The 20,823-nt window shown below is 38.2% G+C and overlaps 1 protein-coding gene across 1 annotated transcript; it reads left to right on the forward strand.

Moving 5' to 3' along the window:
- Nucleotides 1-68: 68 nt before the first annotated feature.
- On the forward strand, nt 69-20,092 carry LOC105390054 (probable ATP-dependent RNA helicase kurz). Its single transcript, XM_038118715.2, has 18 exons — nt 69-317; nt 400-582; nt 1,298-1,481; nt 1,829-2,317; nt 2,807-3,022; nt 3,350-3,591; nt 4,625-4,771; nt 5,218-5,542; nt 5,841-6,060; nt 6,423-6,651; nt 7,723-7,848; nt 9,703-9,843; nt 10,235-10,390; nt 12,506-12,698; nt 13,312-13,400; nt 14,385-14,520; nt 19,383-19,727; nt 19,960-20,092. The coding sequence occupies exons 1-18, from the start codon at nt 243-245 to the stop codon at nt 20,034-20,036; spliced, it is 3,573 nt and encodes a 1,190-aa protein (XP_037974643.2). The 5' UTR covers nt 69-242; the 3' UTR covers nt 20,037-20,092.
- Nucleotides 20,093-20,823: the final 731 nt, after the last annotated feature.

Genomic DNA, 20,823 nt, shown 5'->3' on the forward strand with positions numbered 1-20,823 from the left:
TATTAAGGCGAAGCGAAGCGCGCGGGAACAGCTATACTAAATAATGATTGTCTTTGTCGTTGAATATTTTTGCCATGCAAGTGTGCGGTAAACCTAAATGACAACGTACGACTCCTACAGAGCAGAAAAATGTCGAAATAGTCTGTGAAGCAAAAAAATAAAAATGTCATAATAAAAAACACGTGAGGGAGCGCGAACCCGAATTTATCTAAAATAAATTAAAAAGAGATGTGAAATACAAAATGGGTAAAAGTAAATATAACGCAAAAGCCCGACAAGTAGTCAAGACTAATATTGACGATTCAAAAACTTCTGAAGTAAGTTTCATACAACAAATTAATTAAGTAGGGAACTTCTAGACACTGTTCAATACTTTCTTGAAAACTTTATTCTTTCTAGATTAAACTTGATTTTCAATCAAATGAATATGGTGCAGCGGATGCCAGTAATGCACTGGCTTTGCCATCTAAGAAAAGGCATACCAAAGTTATCTCAGAGAAGAAAGAAAAGACAAGGTTCCTGTCTAAAGCTCACAGAAAAAGGCTAGAGAAAATCGTCGAGAAAAAGAAAAAGAAGGAAAATGTAAGTGTTTTTACTATATACCTACATATGTGTGACGAAGCCGAATATAACACAGTATAATGGGCTGATTGCTTTGCTTTCAAAATGTTTAGAAAAACATACTATGTCCTAATGTACTTCCAATACATGCTAACTACATATTATCCTAATCCTAATCCTAACTAATATTATAAATGCGAAAGTAACTGTGTCTGTCTGTCTGTCTGTCTGTTACTCTTTCACGCCAAAACTACTGAACGGATTTGAATGAAATTTGGTATACATACGGTCTAGACCCTGGGAAAGAACATAGGCTACTTTTTATCCCGGAATTCCCACGGGAAAACTTTTTAAGGCGAAGCGAAGCGCGCGGGAACAGCTAGTGTTCTTATAATTTTTTATATTTTGTATAGAAAATATTTTTGAGCTCTGCTTGACTAAAATCAGTGATTTACAATTAAGTATACCTCGTTTCAGCTATAAATGATTCCTGTGATGTCCACAATTTTCCAAATCACACATAAATACTATTGCAAAATCTATGTGAATTTATTATAGTTCATTGGATACAGCTGATACAATAATTCAATACTCTAAATCTATAGATATTGATTATGGGATATCTTTAAAACCATAAAATTCAAAAAAACTCCCTATCATCACAGATATCTTAGCTGAGACAAGGTTTAATACATGGGGTATGTTTAGCTTAACAATATTTTATTATTTGTTGTAGAGAGCAGCATTGCTAGATTCTCTGGCGCAAGTTCAAGCGACAGCTGATGAAGTGAGCCAGTTGACCGCAATATCTGCAGTCCAGACCATCGGCTTGAGGAAACTCCATGATTACAACTTTGAGAGTAAAGTGCAGCAGGAGGCCAAAACCGGTTCAGAGCCCAGGAAGTTTAGCAGCATTGCTGGTTAGTTACATCTTTGTTCGAAATTAATATCTTCATAATAAAGTTAATTTATGCCCTTGGTCCTTTGCTAAATCATGAGTTACAAAGATTGAGGAAAACTAGATGTATGGTCATGTGCAGAGAAACCTGACCCCCCTCTCATAGTAGACAGATTTCTTGGCCTTATACATAAAAGTAAGTATTTTTAATTTTTCATGAATTACTTTATGTCATGTTAGAATATGCAGAACCCAGAGTAGTATATTTACTGGCTAAACAGTCAGCCAGCTACTTGAAACCTTAGCAGGGCATGTCCAGATGTATGCATGGCTTTTACCATAAAATGTAATATTATTTTCTACATACAGGTGCAAAAAAACGCCTGAGGCTTTTGAAGTTAGAACAATCTGGTCAAACAAAAAGAACAAAATATGATCCAAATGTTGTTGGTCTTGAAGAGTCATCTTCAGAAGAATCAAGCTCAGAGTCAGATGCCAATGATAATGATGATGATGATGAACCAGAAGTTATAGAAAATGGGGTAGCAGAAAACAATACCCAGTTACCTAAAGAAACTAAAAGTATAGAAGTCTCTAATGTAGAAACTGAAAATCCTAGTAATGACAAAGGAACCAAAGTATCTAGAACTGATTCACCAAAAAAGAGTGAAGATAAAAATGTGATAGAAATAAAAGAAGAAAAAAAACCACTGCTTGCACACCCCACACAGCATGTAGAAGTGAAAAGAGACCCAAAAATTCAGATAGCAAGGTTGAAATTACCAATCCTTGGCGAAGAACAGAGGGTTATGGAGCTGATTAATGAAAACGAGTTTCTGATTGTTGCTGGTGAAACCGGTAAGATTTACCACTTTTATTAAAAAATAAATATAATAATTGCCATTATTATACAAAGAAAATAGTTCTTGGTGCACTAGCTAAGAGCCATAAACAGCTTATTGATCCTATATCATCATATTAAAAATAATATATCATATTATATTATTTTTAAACCCCAAAGGAGGGTTGTTATAAGTTTAACCTGTCTGTGGTAGCGTAGATCTCAAACGGCTAAACAAACTTTCGTTTTATTTTTTAGAGTGATATTTAATGTTGCTTACCCCAAGTGTTATTTTGTCTAAATCAGCTTAGCCATTCAAGAGTTATGCGACTTTTAGTGTTGAATGGCGGGGGTTTTTAACTTTGGTTAGGTTATATTACACAACCTGTGCCATAATTAAGCTGGGGCCTTATTTCACAGACCACTCAAATCCCCCAGTTCCTATACAAAGCAGGCTACGTATCTAAGATAAGATTATAGCGGTGGATTTACTAAATTCCTTCCAGGCAGCGGAAAGACTACCCAAATCCCCCAGTTCCTATACGAAGCTGGCTACGCCTCCACCAAGATGATAGCGGTGACGGAGCCGCGCCGGGTGGCCACGGTCGCGATGGCGGCGCGCGTGGGGTATGAGCTGGGGCTGAGCAGCAAGGAGGTGTCCTACCTGATGAGGTTCGAGGGGAATGTTGGCAAGGAGACCAAGATCAAGTTTATGACGGATGGTGAGTGAAGGATAAGGGATATTTTTGTGGAATTCAAGTGAACACTCCAACAATAAATATTATTTTTTTAATAATATTTTGTGTCAATCTATTCATACTCATAAAGTTGTGCTTGTGTATTTATCATAGAAGTAACTAGACTAACTTATTTATTCCTATGGCCATTGTTTGAAGGATTGAGGGCTTGCTTGGATAGGGCCATCCAAGTTTCTATCAGAATCCATTCAAAGTAGTTGGGTTAGGTTAACCGTTAGGGTATTATGTGTGTTTCTTAAGTACCACAGTGATGCAAATTACCATAACCTTAACAACCTGCTTCTATTCCAGGTGTCCTCCTCAAAGAGATCCAATCAGACTTCCTCCTCAGCAAATACTCCGTGGTGATCATCGACGAGGCGCACGAGCGAAGCGTCTACACAGACATCCTGCTCGGGCTGCTGTCCAGGATTGTGCCGCTCAGGAGGAAACGAGGATCGCCGTTAAGACTCATCATCATGTCCGCTACACTGAGGATTGAGGACTTCACTGAAAACACTAGGCTGTTTAAAACACCACCGCCTGTTATAAAGGTGAGTACAAATGTGAATAATTTTCAAGCCATACCTTTAATTTTGAGCTGTGTAAAGTTTTTTTCCTACATACCTACACATTTTCCGTGTTCACACATTTTGTTCAGTATGTTTTCTTTGAAATAATAAAAACATACTCCACCAGCAAATGAGAATGGCCAAATCTGACCCGCTTTGCAGCCACTAACCAAACCTATTTTTATTCAATGATAAAGGTGTTCTAAATGAGGGAAAAATATTAAAAAAAAATCTAAACCATGTTTAAAAAACCGGCCAAGTGCGAGTCGGGCTCGCGCACAAAGGGTTCCGTAGCTTAAATCAACCTATCTCAAAAACTATAAGAGATACTTTGATCAAACCAAAAATCGTTGAAAGAGTTAATTAGCATGCATCACCTCTATTTTTTTTAGAATTTTATACCCCGTAGTTATAAAAATAGAGGGGGGGGGACATACTTTTTACGACTTTGAGAGCTGATATCTCAAAAACCGTTCACTTTAAGAAAAATGTTTTTTAGAAAACTTTATATCATTTTAAAAGACCTTTCCATTGATACCCCACACGGGTATGTACATCGAAAAAAAAAATTTCATCCCTCAGTTACATGTATGGGGGGCCCCACCCCCAATTCTTTTTTTTACTATTTAGTGTCATATTTTTGTAGCGGTTCATACAACACATATTCCCATCAAATTTCATCACTGTAGTACTTATAGTTTCCGAGTAAATCGGCTGTGACAGACGGACAGACGGACAGACGGACAGACGGACATGACGAAACTATAAGGGTTCCGTTTTTGCCATTTTGGCTACGGAACCCTAAAAAACATCTGGTCAGTACAAAGACTTGATCTTTCAGAACCTATATCTTCGTTCTCCCTTGCCTCATAATAATAAAATTTACACCAGGATATACTGTAGTCATGGGCTACACATCAGTATATGTTTCATCAATGGCTGCACTGGTGGGTCATGCATGGCGCCTTAGAGAAATGGCCATTCTCCTTTGCATACTTTTATAATGATGTTTCAGATTGAATCTCGCCAGTTTCCTGTAACTGTCCACTTCAACAAGCACACCTACAGTGATTACTTGAAGGAAGCCTACAAGAAGGCTGTGAAAATACACACCAGGCTCCCTGAAGGCGGTATCCTGATATTCGTTACTGGACAACAAGAGGTATGTTGGTTTATTTAGATATCTGTTACATAATATGTTTAAATCTATAATTACTAACTGCAGACCACTGTGGAAAGCAGTAAAACATACCATAACTATGTATTACTTAATTAAATAAGTGTAGACTAAGATATGAGATCGAAGGGTTCTCAAGTGTCTGTGGCAGAGATTTTTTTGGGAGAAATCTAAATCCAGCATTATAAGGACGAAGTGGAAATCCTAACTAATATTATAAATGCGAAAGTAACTGTGTCTGTCTGTTACTCTTTCACGCCAAAACTACTGGACGGATTTGAATGAAATTTGGTATACATATGGTCTAGACCCTGAGAAAGAACATAGGCTACTTTTTATCCCGGAATTCCCACAGGAAAACTTTTTAAGGCGGAGCGAAGCTCGCGGAACAGCTAGTACTTATATAATGTTTATTATTGTAATTTACACAGGTACACTATCTAGTCCGAAAACTGCGCACCTCATTCCCATACAAAAAGAACGTCGACTACTCAAAACTCATACAGAAGAAGCGACCAACACTAACTGAAACTGAACAAGCTTTAGACTCAGAACCCGAAGATATAGAATCAGACGACGATGAAGTGGAGAAAGAGATGAAGCGAATGAGGAAAGCTAGGAGGAAGATGAGACAGAAACATAAGGAACTGCCGAAGATAAATTTGGATGACTATGATATGCCTGAGGATGATGGCCAGGCGGACTTGATAGATGATAACGATGATCAGGACAGCGAAGGACATTTGAGTGACTCTGGTAAGACAATTGATACTTATTGACTTAGAAGTGGTTGATAGATAATTAGAGATTACGTCTTTAAACTTGTCTTATTCTAGACCGTTTCACTGTATTATAAAGTACATAGTATAGGAATGAATCTAATTATCATTATTTGTGTAAAAAGGAGGCTTCATAAGTTCTAATGGATGTCTTGGCATATTTATTCTGTAATTTTCCCGGCATTTTTCACAATTCTACCCCTACAGATTTTAGTTTAATTAGATTCAAAAATGTACGTTATTTTACACACCATCTTATACATATAAACTTTCAGACGCAGAAGACGACACGCTCATCGCGGCCATCAAGAACTGCCGCCAGCCTCTGTGGGTTCTTCCCCTCTACTCCATGCTAGGGTCTTCTAAGCAGGCGCGAGTGTTCCAGCCGGCGCCGGCGGGGGCCAGACTGTGCGTCGTCAGCACGGACGTGGCCGAGACCTCGCTCACTATACCCGCGATCAAGTATGTCGTGGATACCGGGAAGAAGAAGATGAGGTTTGTGTAGTTTGTTGATTACAGTCGTGTTGCATGTTATGGTGGTGGGGTGTCGTTAGAAACTGCACCTGGCTCACTGCATTACACTAAATTGACTATATATCTACATTATTCTTAAATACAAATATTCCATCCCGACTGTAACACAATAAAGGGTGGTCGAGGTCGCAACCTGATTTACCTCTTATTCGTGTATATGTCGCGAACCGTATCGCCATTTTGAAATAGGTATGCTACTGTGATACTGTATATACCTACATATTTAAAACTGTTTATGTGCAGGTTTCTTCGTGTTTTTCATACATTTTAAGTTCTAGTATTACGTCTGTACGTCATCTCTGAATATTTTCTCCTTCCGCCAGGGTATACGACCACGTGACCGGCGCGTCGGCCTGGCGAGTCGTGTGGACCTCACAAGCGAGCGCCGAACAGCGCAGCGGCCGGGCCGGTCGTACTGCCCCGGGACACGCCTATAGACTGTACAGCAGTGCGGTGTTCCAACATGATTGTGTGGAGCAGTACCCGCCCGATATATGCAGGAGACCACCGGACCATTTGACGCTGACTATGAAGTGTATGGGGATTGATAAGGTACGTCTTGAGTGTTTAATGAACCGCCCCGGGGCATGCCTATAGACTGTACAGCAGTGCGGTGTTCCAGCATGATTGTGTAGAGCAATACCCGCCCGATATATGCAGGAGACTCACCAGGGAGTGACAAGGTGCGTATCTAATGTGATAAACATAAAAGTGTTTATGGCAGAGCATAGTGGGACGGGTTCCCCTCATCTCGCCTAATCTTTATTGCCCTAAACTCGTTTCGCATAACTCGTAAGGTCTAAACTTTTTTGGTAGAATCGTCACTTCGCCAAGACTTATGTGGCATAAGACTCGTTTCGTCTAAAACTCTTTTGGCATAATCTTGAAACACCTAAGTCTCGTTTGCTCAAATTGTTCGTATTGGTATAATATTGTTTCTCCTAAAATATTATGTTACTAAATACTATATTAAGTATGTTGTTAATGTACAAATTGTGGTATTTTTCTCCTACATCCCGAAAATCACGATATTGAATGATCAAAATATCGACATGAATGACCATTATAATGATTACAAACGCCATTAAATCCCATGGGATCGAAACTTAAAGATAGGTGCGACGACGAGCAAAGCGAGGAGGAGCGTGTTAGGTGCACATTTTCGTCAAAAGCAAAGCGGAGCGGAGCGCAGCGAAGCGGAGCGGAGCGCAGCGAAGCGGAGCGGAGCGTTTCCCACATAGCGGCCACAATACAAGGCACCAGTTTGCGCTATGTAGGGAGACGCTCCATCAAAGTTAAAGCCAAAAGAATATTATTACTTTGTATAACCTATGTCATAGCATTATTATAGGCTTTTCAAGATTTGGCCATACCATTATTAGGCTAAACAAGATTATGCGAAATAACTTTTTACTAAAAGAGATTTATGCCATACGATTTTCGGCGAAACGAGACTTTGACCAAACGTTAATATGCAATATCACGCATTCCTGCTCTATCTAGCTCTCACGTAGCTCTGTCTACACTCCTACCTAATCCCACTTAAGTATCATCTCATTTTCTTACGTATTCTATTAAAGCCTAGCCTCTCTGTATTATTAATCTTCCAATATACGTCGTCAGGTGGTAAACTTCCCGTTCCCGACGGCGCCGGACCGCATGCAGCTGAGACTGGCAGAACAGCGGCTCGAAGTGTTGGGGCTTCTCGAGAGACATCAGAGCAAGGCCAAACGAAGCGATGATGAGGATGTGAGTGGCTTTAGTTCTTGATGTTCTGTGCATAAAAGGAGTCGCATCGAGTGACGTATAATTAGTTTTATACTACGCCTTACCAGCGCCGATAAACGTGGAAAAGGTCCGTAACGGAAATCTTCTTTTTAAATTTGAGAGCCTTGCTCATGTTGGTGTAGTTCCAGCCACTGCGGACTATTCATATTATTTTATTGAAATTTATATGCGATTATGTGCTCATACCTCTCGTCTCGTCCAAGTTAACATGCTAAAGACAACCCAGCTTGAACGGGAGTTCAACATTTTTGATGATATCCTAACTAATATTATAAATGCGAAAGTAACTGTGTCTGTCTGTCTGTCTGCCTGTTACTCTTTCACGCCAAAACTACTTAACGGATTGGAATGAAATGGGGGCTAACGCGTGTGAATTTGCCGCTAGGGGCGCTGGTGTTGACTCAGGTCAAGTGACATTTTACTTTTCATATAATTTGTTTGGCGGGCTTCGTGATAAATTATATTTTCGTTCATTTCCCTGTTGAAAAGTGATCTCTTTTTGCAAAATTATCGCAAATATGGATTATTTGTCGTTGAAAGCTGAATAATTAAGGAAAAGAGGCGCAAAAATAAGCAGTCTCAAAGAGCAGCTAATTCCGAGGTTAGTTTGTTTACTGTTTACAAACTTATTTTTTACGAAGTGTATGCTTGTTTGCTTAGGTAACAGCTATGTTTTTTCTTTTTACAGACACCAAGACTATGACCGTAACAGTAACTTGTTGGAAACGTAGAGGACAGCATCATACAACAAAATGATTCAGTGTATACTTACTGTTGAGTGGCCTTCAGAAACTTTGTATACGAGTAGCAGTGTGAACCTGTGAACACTAATAATTAAACTCCAGATCTAGATATTGTCACCAATGAGTACTTTGGAATTTATGTACAATGTATACCATCGCTCTTACGGTTAATTAAAACATCGTGATAAAACCTGCACATCTAGATTTTCGAACCCACCAACCTGCAGAGGACCAGCGTGGTAGGAAATGGTCCAAGCTTAGGAGTGGAGTTTAGACCTTAAGGCGATATGCACAAAGGCTCCATTCGAGTGAGCCAGGTGCAGGTACTGACACCCCCACAAATAATAGAATACTTAGTATACTATACTACCATTATTTAGTTTCAACTAACAACTTAACCAGCATTCATTGTGTGGATTACTAATGTGTTATATTTTTTGTATAGCAGTGTGTTTAAACGGAAAGGATAAATAAAAGTTAAATCAGTGTGTAATTCTTTTATTTTTATTGTATTTATTAAATGCCTAATCCTTATTTACATTATGTTCTTTCTGAAATTGGTTATAATGATTTTCACAAACACGAGATTGTCGGATAATAATTATTTCACAAGCCACTGTTTTAGAACAGTTTTATCACTTGTTAACATAAGTCCTCCTTTTCTTTCCGAACATAACGGATCTACACTACATTGCGGCATAGTAACTCGATGTGATGATAGTTATTTTATAATTAATAAGCTTATAAGATTCAAAATTTTAAAACTTTATTTCGCGCCAATTTGATACAGTCTCCTTTGATAAGTTTGACAGCTATGGTACCTCTTGACCTCGGTCGACAGTGGCGCCAACTGGTGAGCAAAAAAACGGTAGTCCCCATTAGGTATACATATGTTTTAGACCCTGAGAAAGAACATAGGATACTTTTTATCCCGGAATTCCCACGGGAAAACTTTTTAAGGCGAAGCGAAGCTCGCGGGAACAGCTAGTAGGTACATAAAAAATCTCTACCTGGGTTGCGCTTTAACCACTGCCTCACTAGTTGACACTCTAAATCCGCCCTTCACTCGCAGGTACTAAAGGTCACGGCGCTCGGGCGCGCGGTGTCTGCGTTCCCGCTGCTGCCGCGCTACGGCAAGCTGCTGGCGCTGAGCCACCAGCCCGCGCTGCTGCCCTACACCGTCGCGCTCGTCGCCGCGCTCAGCGTGCCGGAGGTTTGTTATATTGTACTGTCAGCTTCATAAGCACCTATCTTAGACAAGTAAACCACTATCTCTGGCAGCTATTTACCTTTGTACCCACCTTGCTAAACCAGAAACTGACAATGTTTGAATGAATTAATGAATGAATATAGACGGTTTATAAGTTTGACAATGTACAAAAGCGTGTAGCTACCGCATAATATCATGAACGAAACAGGAAGGCGACCTATTTTCAGCACCTCCAACCTTAATAATTAATTCTGTTAGTATGTTTGCGCGCAGCCGCTGGTCCTATTGAGTGAGTTTCATAATGAACGCTATTGTGTTTTTCATTTGTTTCATTAGCAAATACAGAATTCAGTACCATACTTAGGTATAAAAAAATATTTATCTTTCCGTGCAGGTGATGAGCGGCAAGCCGGACAGCTGGCCGGCGACGGGCCACCTGCTTCTACTGGGCGACCCGGGGGTGTTGCTGAGAGCCGTGGGCGCCGCGGAGCATGCGCACTTGAAGGGAGAAGAGGAACTGTTCTGTGCTAAATACGGACTGAGGGAGAAGGTAATAGAGATAGGAGACCAACCATTTGGAATAAATTTTCTCTATCTTTGTGGCATTAGTTTCCACTTTTAGCCCCTGAGGTAAGCCCTAAGGGCTCAGTGAAATATTTTAGGTTAGCTAGCTACTTTACCCATAACCAACCAAGCTTTCCAAAATGTCGAGGCGACCTAAGTAGTCCTAGAGATTCTCGAGGATGCGAATCACTGCGCTTACTGTCTTCATAAGTAGGTACCCTTGCAGAGTAGTATATAAACCCTTCGGCTGTGCCATTTCAAAACACAGTAACAGCCAAGAGACAAAATTTTCAGGAGAGCCAAAAAACGTTTTTGTCCCTTCATTTCAATGCCCTGGTAAAACTATGATACATATCTCAACGAATGTAAGCTTAAAAGAAGCGGCAGAACCTAGGCTTTACATACAATACTATTTCATTTAAATATGCCTAATATTGTTGCTGTAATGCACAAAAGAAAAAACTAACTAGGTTTTAAATGGTTTTCTCACCCTAAAACCGCCCTCACTGACCATTTTATAACCTAGTAAGAGCCATTATTGTGTAATTTAAGACAAGATAAGTATATGTATTGAAATTGCAATAATAACGTAATAATTTATATGTTTTTTCTTTTTTTATATGTTTTGGATCCTTCACATAATATAAATCAAATTTTGCAGCACTTTTACACGACCGCACTACTATAAGTAATAGCTGAAATACCGGAATATTTTTAGGGTTCCGTAGCCAAAATGGCAAAAACGGAACCCTTATAGTTTCGTCATGTCCGTCTGTCCGTCTGTCCGTCTGTCCGTCTGTCACAGCCGATTTACTCGGAAACTATAAGTACTACAGTGATGAAATTTGATGGGAATATGTGTTGTATGAACCGCTACAAAAATATGACACTAAATAGTAAAAAAAAAAATTTCATCCCTCAGTTACATGTATGGGGGGCCCCACCCCATACATGTAACTGAGGGATGAAATTTTTTTTTTCGATGTACATACCCGTGTGGGGTATCAATGGAAAGGTCTTTTAAAATGATATAAAGTTTTCTAAAAAACATTTTTCTTAAAGTGAACGGTTTTTGAGATATCAGCTCTCAAAGTCGTAAAAAGTATGTCCCCCCCCCTCTATTTTTATAACTACGGGGTATAAAATTCTAAAAAAAATTGAGGTGATGCATGCTAATTAACTCTTTCAACGATTTTTGGTTTGATCAAAGTATCTCTTATAGTTTTTGAGATAGGTTGATTTAATTGCTGCTACGGAACCCTTTGTGCGCGAGCCCGACTCGCACTTGGCCGGTTTTTTAGTTTGTTTTTTGTTTTATCTAAATGAACTAAATCGCCATATTAAGAAGGCATGTCTGACACGAACATTATTTATGGCTGCCTTAAATTAGACAATATTTCCTAAATTTTGAGCTAAAATTAGTTTACTATGTTTGAGTTTTTTTTGGTTTATGCAAAATAGGGCTAGTATAAAGGTTCTGACGAGAAAGGTTTCTATGGCTTTTATAAAGAAGACAAATTTTCCTTATGTTCTACTTTTAATTCAACTCTCTAGGTCTCATTGGTTCAAAGATACAGGTTCTGAAATATCTGATATTTTTTTCGAAAAAAGTGTTAGTAATAATGTATGCCATTTGTGACTTACTAAAATTAACGGGCAAAAATTGACCTTTGCTGACCATTTCAAAACCTAGTATGAGCCATTGACCATTTTAAAACATAGTAAGTGAAAATTACTTACTGTGTTTTAAAATGGTCAATTTTAAAACACAGTTAGTAATTTTCACTTACTATGTTTTAAAATGGTTGGTGGCTCTTACTATGTTTTAAAATGGTTTTCGTGGCATTTTTGATATCGCAGGGTGGAGTTACTAGGTTTTTAGAATTTTTATTTTCGTTTCTGAGCGGTTTTTTGATATTCTGACAATGCAGTTTTGTGCGTAACCGCCTAAAATAATGTATAAATCAAAGACCCGATTTTTTTTAAAGTTGGCGCTTACTGTGTTTTGAAATGACACAGCCGTCTTGTCCTCCATGCATAAGCTGTACTCTTATACACACACAACATGTTTCCCCCTAACAAACCCAACCTCTCCCCACAGGCAGTGCAAGAGATCCGCAAGCTCCGAAAACAACTCTCGTCCGAGATCAGACTGTGCGTCCCCAACGCAGTGACGTCACTGGGCGAGGCGAGCGCCGTGGACGACGGTCAAGCAAGGCTGCTGAGGCAACTCGTGCTGACGGCCTTAGGGGACCAGGTGGCGACCAAGATACAGCTGCATGAGGTCAAAGAAGGTATTTAACAATATGTTTAGCCGCTCAACCGATTTTTATCGCATTCAAATTGATTCAATCGCTCCGTTGCGTACGTATAGTAGTCATTTAGACTGTAAAAGCACGGTATTTTGAAAAAGATACTTGAAAACTGGCGTAAAGCATGTAGCCATGATACAATACCGGATCCGGATGTAAAGGTCTCCAATAGCTGTCCGTATCACACGCGGTGACGTCACAGTCCCAACGCGGTGACGTCACTGGGCGAAGGACGTCAAAGAAGGTACGTACTACGAAATTAGGGGCTTCTAAGAGCATAAGTGGATATGCTGCTGTCTTCCAAACATAGAAAGACCTGTTATAGCCGTAGGAGGGAATAGCAATATAGATGAACTGGTTTGTGGCGCGGGAAGGGTTAACCCAATAAACCTCATGTAATGAGTTAAAAACAGGCTCTATCTTTATCTGGTGTTAATAAATGCTTGTTCAATTTAATTTCATTTTAATCACGTCAAGGGTCTATTTTATCGGTATACAATTCCAATCTGTACAAAGGTAACTTACTATCAGCAGCACCAGAAATAGTAGATGAATAACCCACCAATCGATATTGATTTGATATTTTGTATTGCAGGTGAGGACAAGCGCAAGTACAAATACGCGTACCATTGCGCCAACATGGAGGAGCCCGTGCATCTTCACTCTGAATCCATATTGCGCAAGGTAACATTCATAATAATCATTATCTAAGGGCTGATTTTTCAATGGGCAGATAAAAGCTATCTGTCGATTAAAATTGTTGCTGTCACTGTCTAATACAAACATTTGGACGTGACAGCATTAGAATTATTCCCCAGATAAAACTTATCTGACCATTGAAAAATCAGCCCTAAATGAAGCTGACGTCCTTTATCTAGCCTTTGTCGAGAAACCTTCTGCCAGACCCTTTTTAATTATTATCACTAGATGTATATTATCAAAAGAAAGTTATTGATGGAGTGAAATGGGAGTTTTGTCAATAGTAGGTACAGCTTCATTAGTAGCTGAAGCTAGTATAGTGCGACAAACTTATCTGTTCCGGTGAGACCGAACTAAATTGATCCATATCTTATTACTCACTAATGAATTGTATATTGTAAAAGATTAGATGGGTTTATTAACACCGCAAGAGCGAATTAACAATACGAGCAAACTTAAAATCTTATAGAATTAAGAAATATTAAACATTTATGTGAGCTGTCACCGGAACAGATAAGTTTGTGGCACTGTATATGTAGTAACAAACCGTCATGCGCCAATGTTTGAATGAATCTATGTATAGGCGCTTTGTAAGTTTGACAAGGTACAAATTTTAATGTTAGCTCTGTGGTATAACTACTATAGGTACATCGGCTAATGAATGCGTGATACTGAAAATCACGACTGAATAATCAATTCAATATCCAACCGCATAACATGCAATTCTTAATTCTATAACCACAAAAAACGTTAAACACTTCTTAACTAATGTTTAAAACGAAATTTGACAGATTTTGTAGGCGTTTGACAGCGCTAAACATCTGTTAAATACTGTGTAAGTTTTTGTGGTAAGGCCCTTAGAGTCTAAAACACCAGGTGATACCGGAATGGACTGAATAATGAATCCAACATCCAACCGCACATCCCATACAAACCTCCGCCACCACACTAACATCCTCCACCCCCCAGGTGATCCCAGAATGGGTGGTGTACCAGGAGCTATATGAGACGGGAAGCGAGGAACGGCGCAAGATGGTGATGCGACACGTGACCGCCATAGAACCCGAGTGGCTGCCCGTCTACGTGCCGAAACTGTGCAATTTGGGTAAGATATTATAATGTACTTAACCCCCAAAATCATAGAGCTTAAAATAGGTTCTAAATTGACGTTGGAATATTTATACGAATTTAAAGTTTTTGAGTGTCGTAAAGAGTAGAAAATCGTGTGTTTCAATGTAAATTTTAACCATATCGGAAATTTACAAGTCAGTCTGAGAATTTGAGGATAAAAGGTAATGGATGATGCATTTCGAAGAACGACTCTACCTAAATGTTGTTTAGTGTGTAACTATGTACTTGTTTCTTAAACATATTATACAGGGTAAAAGTGGTATAGTAAACCGAAAGTGGCACCCAGGAGGCGTGTTTCAAGGCCAGAACGCAGAGGTTGGGACTGCTCGCGTATATTTTCAAATTGAAATGGTGCCATGATTTACTTGAAAGTATATTATTATTATTATGTTGTGTCTTTACCGTCTCGGGACCATGGGGTCCCGGGCATTTGGAAGGCGTGCATGGGGCCGAAGCCAACATGTAGAGGCCCGTTTGACAACATTAATATATATGAAATGTGACACCAACCGACGATTTTCCCTGTGCAGACTATAGAAGTAAACCCAAGGAAAATCCCCGGTTAGTGCAGGACTATTGTAGGATATGGAGAAAACTAATACAGGGTTATGGAGTGGGGTGTTAAATGGACTGGGTAACTGGGACTATGGAAGGACTATGGCCCCTGCCGGACCTATATGTTTTACATACGGATAAAAAGGCAGGGGGTGACTCGCACTAGGGCGTGCAAAACCGGTTAACCGGTTTTTCCGAAAACCGGTTAACCGGACAGTATTTCACGGTTTTTCATAACCGGTTTTGAGAGTTCAAAACCGGAATCCGAAAACCGGGTTTTCACCGGTTTTGATCGTATTTTTATATACTTTTTTACATACATTAGAAGTTGAACTCATAAACTCTAAAAATAAAAGAATTTGTATATCGGTTGGCACACTGATGGACACTAGATTAATGGTGAAACTCATAAAAAGCACTAAAATATTGTATGGAAATTGAGTGACGATTTTCTGGTGCACATACCGGCACTCTGCCTAGGCGCAGTAAAGCAAACACGACGTCAGTGACCGATGTGTGCGTGTGAGTTCACACTTTTTGCTGTATGAAAACTTATTGCTGTATGAAAAAAAGGTACTCTGGGTGCACATAATTATAAAGTTGAAATCTTGCCCAATAAAGCACAACAAGGTGGTCTTCATACAAACTCTAGGTAAAACAGGACTGCATTGACCGTTGTTGAAAATATAATAAGGCCAAGTGCGGGGACTGCATTCGACGTTATGGACTTTTTTCATGAAGTGTTGAGGACGTCAAATCAAATGCAGTCGTGTCCATAAATGAGTTAGGCTTTCTTTCGTTGCGTTAATATGAACAAATCTGTAATACATCAAAAAAACATTCATCATCTTACTGCTACTATAGAGTGGTCGTAAGAATCAGACGATAAATGATTTTTTATTGATGATAACAGAACGATATAAAAACACCATTAAGGTGCCACACACTTTTTGTAGATGTTACAACAGTAAGTACTATGATAATTCTTATTTAACTTTTTTCCCTTTCACTAAATTATTAATTTGTCATATGGTTGATTAAAAACAGGTAAGTATATCATAAAAAAAGGTTTTATTCGTATGTTTTGTGGATATCTCTATCTAAGAATATGGGTTCCTTGTTTAATTATAACTCTATGACAAAAAATATATAAGTAATATCAAAACCGGTGAAAAACCGGTTAACCGGTTTTGAGGCTGAAAACCGAAAATTCAAAACCGGTTTTGAAAACCTTCCGGTTTTGCACGCCCTAAGTCTCGCACACACATTAAATGGGCCCCCCAAAACAGTCGCTAGCACATTACAGTGACGTAGTAACAAGGGAGCAACATGGCATGAGGTGCTGAGGGTGGAGAGGTATACCAAGGCTCTCAGAGCAATCGCGGATGCCGGTCAAGACCCCTACAAGCACTTACTGGATATACATCCTTCCTCCGAGCATTTCTGCTCTAGCGGTACACCACTCAAGCCAGCCAATGAAGGCAAGCAAGAGGTGGGAGATCCTGTTCCTCGTCAGTGTTCACTCTGGACAACCAATAAAGGCAAGCCAGAGATGAGGAACAGGTTATTATTATTATTATTAAACTCTTTATTGAACAAAATAAATTGTTACAAAGGCGGACTTAATGCTAGCAGCATTTTCTACCAGTTAACCTTTGGTGATGTTGAAAAAGTGATTGGTAGTGCTTACGATAGAAGATGGTCTAAATTGAGTACCAGGCTATTACGCACTAATCGCGTATATTTTCAAGTAAGTTGGGCCAAAATTATGGCTTGAAAATATACTGCAGGAGTTACTACTGCGTACTAATCGTGTATATTTTCAAGTGCCAAGCGGCAATGCGAGCACTTGAAACTATACGTGATTAGTTACCAGGTAGCCCTTCTGAATTGATGCTCTCTCTTTCTCTCATGCGTAATAGTAATAAGTCTATTGCTTTCTTAACATTGCATCATCATTCCGCAGTTGGCATTGTTTTCGTAACGTATTTTTTGTTTACATCGTACAGTTAAAAAGTAAATTGATTTAAATTAAACTGTAGAACTGTTGTAAATAGTAAAAATTATCTCAGAAGAGAGTGTAGAACAATTCATAAAAGACAATTACGGTGAATTCAAAACTTGATGAAAAATATGTCTGTAATAGGTAATAAGGTCTATAGGGTAATACCTACTACACTCACGAGCAATGAAATAAGTAAAGTACCAAGTAGCAAAAAGTCAACACCAAGGTTTTAGTTGGTTATAATCATATTTTGATGCGCTGTTAAATGTTCTTTAATATTACGCGACGGCGTCATTAAACTAGTCTTTTCCGTTCAGCAGCTATCGTCACTGGAACTTTTTCATTGCTCGTGAGTGTAGTAGGTATTACTCTTAATTAATATAAATAATAAGATATTAGTATTCTTACTTGCAAGTATGATTGCTATAAGTATCAATTTATCAATCAAATTAGAGCTTATTCATCTTTATGTATATATTAACATTCTATAGGTATGACCATATGGTATACAAGTAAATTGTAGTCATGTACATTTACCGAAATAGTTAAGTAAATCAGAATCAGCATGTAGATATAAATAATATGCGGCAAGTACGCCAATCAAGCAATGTGCGTAATAGCAATGTATATTTTCAAGAACGATTCAGTAAATCCCAACTTGAAAGTATACGCGATTAGTACGCACAAATCGTGTATATTTTCAAGTAAAATATAATTTTATTTCACTTGAAACTATACAGTGCTAGTACACTATGGGTGCGTTATGGCCTTGTATAGTTTCAAAACACGCACCCAGGAGGTCATATCTCCAGCAGAGGACGGTTACGGGCTGATGATGATGACGAAATCAACCGTTTTACCGAATCAATCGATAAGTCACTTCGCAAAAGTATCTATCTATTTGTTTAGTTTTCTTAGTAAAAATAATTACTATTAAGAACAATTATTATTTACATGTCGTAGAACTGATAAACTTTGTGACTATTGAATTCTTGTAATAAATTGTGACATAACGCTGCAGATATCCGCCACGGCTCTTTAGGAATATATACCAAACCAACGGTCGAATTTAACTCTACTATCTTCAAAATATCTGTCACCAATGATTTCAAAATGAAGTGTCCGTAAGAAAATTTTGCCTAAAGAAAATGTCACCCGCGCGTCGGCCCTAATTCAAACAAATTATGAGAGATCTATGAGATTTAAGGGGCTAGCGCGAGGGCGCCATTTTCTTGAGTGGTTATACAGGGTAATTGGTAAGTCGATGTATTCCTTTAAATGGGTTGTAGTCGAAGGCATTTCCAGTCGATTGAACCCCATAATGCATTATCTGAAAGTCAACCATTTCTGAGTTATTTAAGTTTTAAGTTTTTTTAGAAATTTTGCCAAAATGTATGTTTAAAAGCAAAATATTTCAAAAACTAAGGATTTTTTAAATACTTTTTTGATTGCTTTGCATTGGTGACACCTTAGTCAACTAATCATAATCATTAAATGCGCAAAATTTAACTTAATTTAGACACAGTGCTTCAAAATAGTTGAAACGTTAATAAAATGTTAAGAAAGGTGAAAACAAAGAGCTAAATTAAAAAAAAAATATATATGACAATTTTACAGGCACTACAGCTTAAAAACATAATCAATTTATAAGCTTTAAAATGACACATTCCAATCTAAACTCTCTACCTTAAAATTTAAACAAAATGTTGTTCGTTTCCCTACTGAAATTTGTCCGCCTATGCGGTTGTTTTGGCTATATCTTGGTCATACCTTAATCGATTTTAGATGAGAATATGTCATTTTAAAGCTTATAAATTCATTATGTTTTTAAGCTGTAGTGCCTGAAAATTTGTCAGATAAAATTCTTTTTAAAATTACCTTTTTTGTTTTCATCTTTCGTAACATTTTCTTAATGTTTCATCTATTTTGAAGCACTGTGTCTAAATTAATTTAAATATTGTGCAATTAATGATTATGATTAGTTGACTAAGGTGTCACGAATGCAAAACAATAAAAAAAAAAATTGTTAGTTTTTGAAATATTTTGCTTTTAAACATAAATTTTGGCAACATTCTTAAAAAAACTTAAAACTTAAATAACTGAGAAATGGTTGATTTTCGGATAATGCATTAAGGGGTTCAATCGACTGGAAATGCATTCGTCTACAACCCATTTAAAGGAATACATCGACTTTCCAATCACCCTGTATAGGCCTGTCCTTACGCTACTAATATATGTCAATGCCTGTCACTCAAATATCGCCCCTATCTGCACAGGAGATCCTCTGAGCGACCCCGAGCCGCGCTACGACGCCGCCAGCGGCCGCGTTAAATGCCACTTCAAGGGAACCTTCGGGAAAGCCGGCTGGGAACTGCCCACAGTCGAGATCGACTATCCGGAGAGACTGGAACGCTACCGGTGGTTCGCCAAGTTCCTACTCGAAGGAGGCGTTTTCCCGAAGCTGAAGAAGTATGCATCCTCTTTGCTGTCTCCGCCGTCGACTATGGTCAAGTCTTGGGCGACGCTGCAGCCCAGAACTGATGTGCTGTTGAAAGCGCTTGTTGCAAAGAGGGCTGGCTGTAAAGACTCGCTGAAAAGCGTTTGGGAGGATCAGCCGAAATGTAAGTTGATCTTTTGATTCTATATTCTATGTTTATATCTCTATGTAGAGTACGTAGGTATGTAGTGGATAATTTTGTGATGCAGCTAACTTACATTTTAAAATAATTATTATGTATGTATAAACATTTTATATATTACATGTTTCATAATGTATATCGTTTTTCATAACATATTGAAGTTTTACACGTATATTTATAGTAGGTACCTAGTTTATTATATTTTTTCTTTCAGATCTGCTGAATGAGTATCTGAGATGGCTGCCTGAGTCTGCGCACAACGAGGCGTCCCTCTACTGGCCACCGATATGATAACATTAAATGTATTCCTGTAAATATGTATTGTAATTAAATGTTGTAATTTACAATACACTTGTATAATTTGCATGGTTTTTAGACATTGTATTTTTATTGAAGATAGAGAAAATTGTTGGAACAGCTGAATTATCTATATCATATTTATCATTCACGTTATAGGTAAATAAATGTTGCATAAAAATTAACAGCACCATTATTTGCAAACGAAGTAAATATCGACGAATGGCAGGTATTGAAGAAATATCTCAACAAAACACGACCTTGGTAAAGTCACAAATGTCTATTGTTGCAAGCCACTTTGTAGCGATGGTATAGATATAGTAATAATGATTTAGCTGTCGTATTTAAGAGTGTTGAATTGATCTAGGTATAACTGATTTGAATTGGGGTTTACCAATTCAGTTGTTATCAAATATTATGTTTTACTATTTTTCACCTCTGAACTCAAGTGATAGTAATTCTATCGAGTAAAAAATATTATTCCTGATTTTATAAGTACCTATTCAATGTATTAACGATGTTATACTTAAATTTGTACTATTTCATTGGGTGTATATTTTACTATTGATATCCGTTCTATATATTATCGAGATTTTACCTCACACTTTTTAATAATAATTTGCTAATCATGACTTTGTCGGTCGATCGACAACTAAAATCAAACTTTATCTTAATCCAATACAGTACAAAATACCTACTTGCTCAATTCCTTAACTATACAATTGCAGATTATCAGTATCCTCTGCCTAGATGCAGCTCTCTCGTTATCAGTCGGCATCAC

Source organism: Plutella xylostella, chromosome 16, assembly GCF_932276165.1.
Source record: "Plutella xylostella chromosome 16, ilPluXylo3.1, whole genome shotgun sequence".
Classification (NCBI taxonomy): domain Eukaryota; kingdom Metazoa; phylum Arthropoda; class Insecta; order Lepidoptera; family Plutellidae; genus Plutella; species Plutella xylostella.

Bases quoted from the DNA above. Each gene is read 5' to 3' on its own strand.
- LOC105390054 (XM_038118715.2), top strand. From the start codon at position 243: ATGGGTAAAAGTAAATATAACGCAAAAGCCCGACAAGTAGTCAAGACT. The intron at 318-399 runs GTAAGTTTCATA...TATTCTTTCTAG, and splicing joins ACGATTCAAAAACTTCTGAA to ATTAAACTTGATTTTCAATC. The intron at 7,849-9,702 runs GTGAGTGGCTTT...CTTCACTCGCAG, and splicing joins AACGAAGCGATGATGAGGAT to GTACTAAAGGTCACGGCGCT.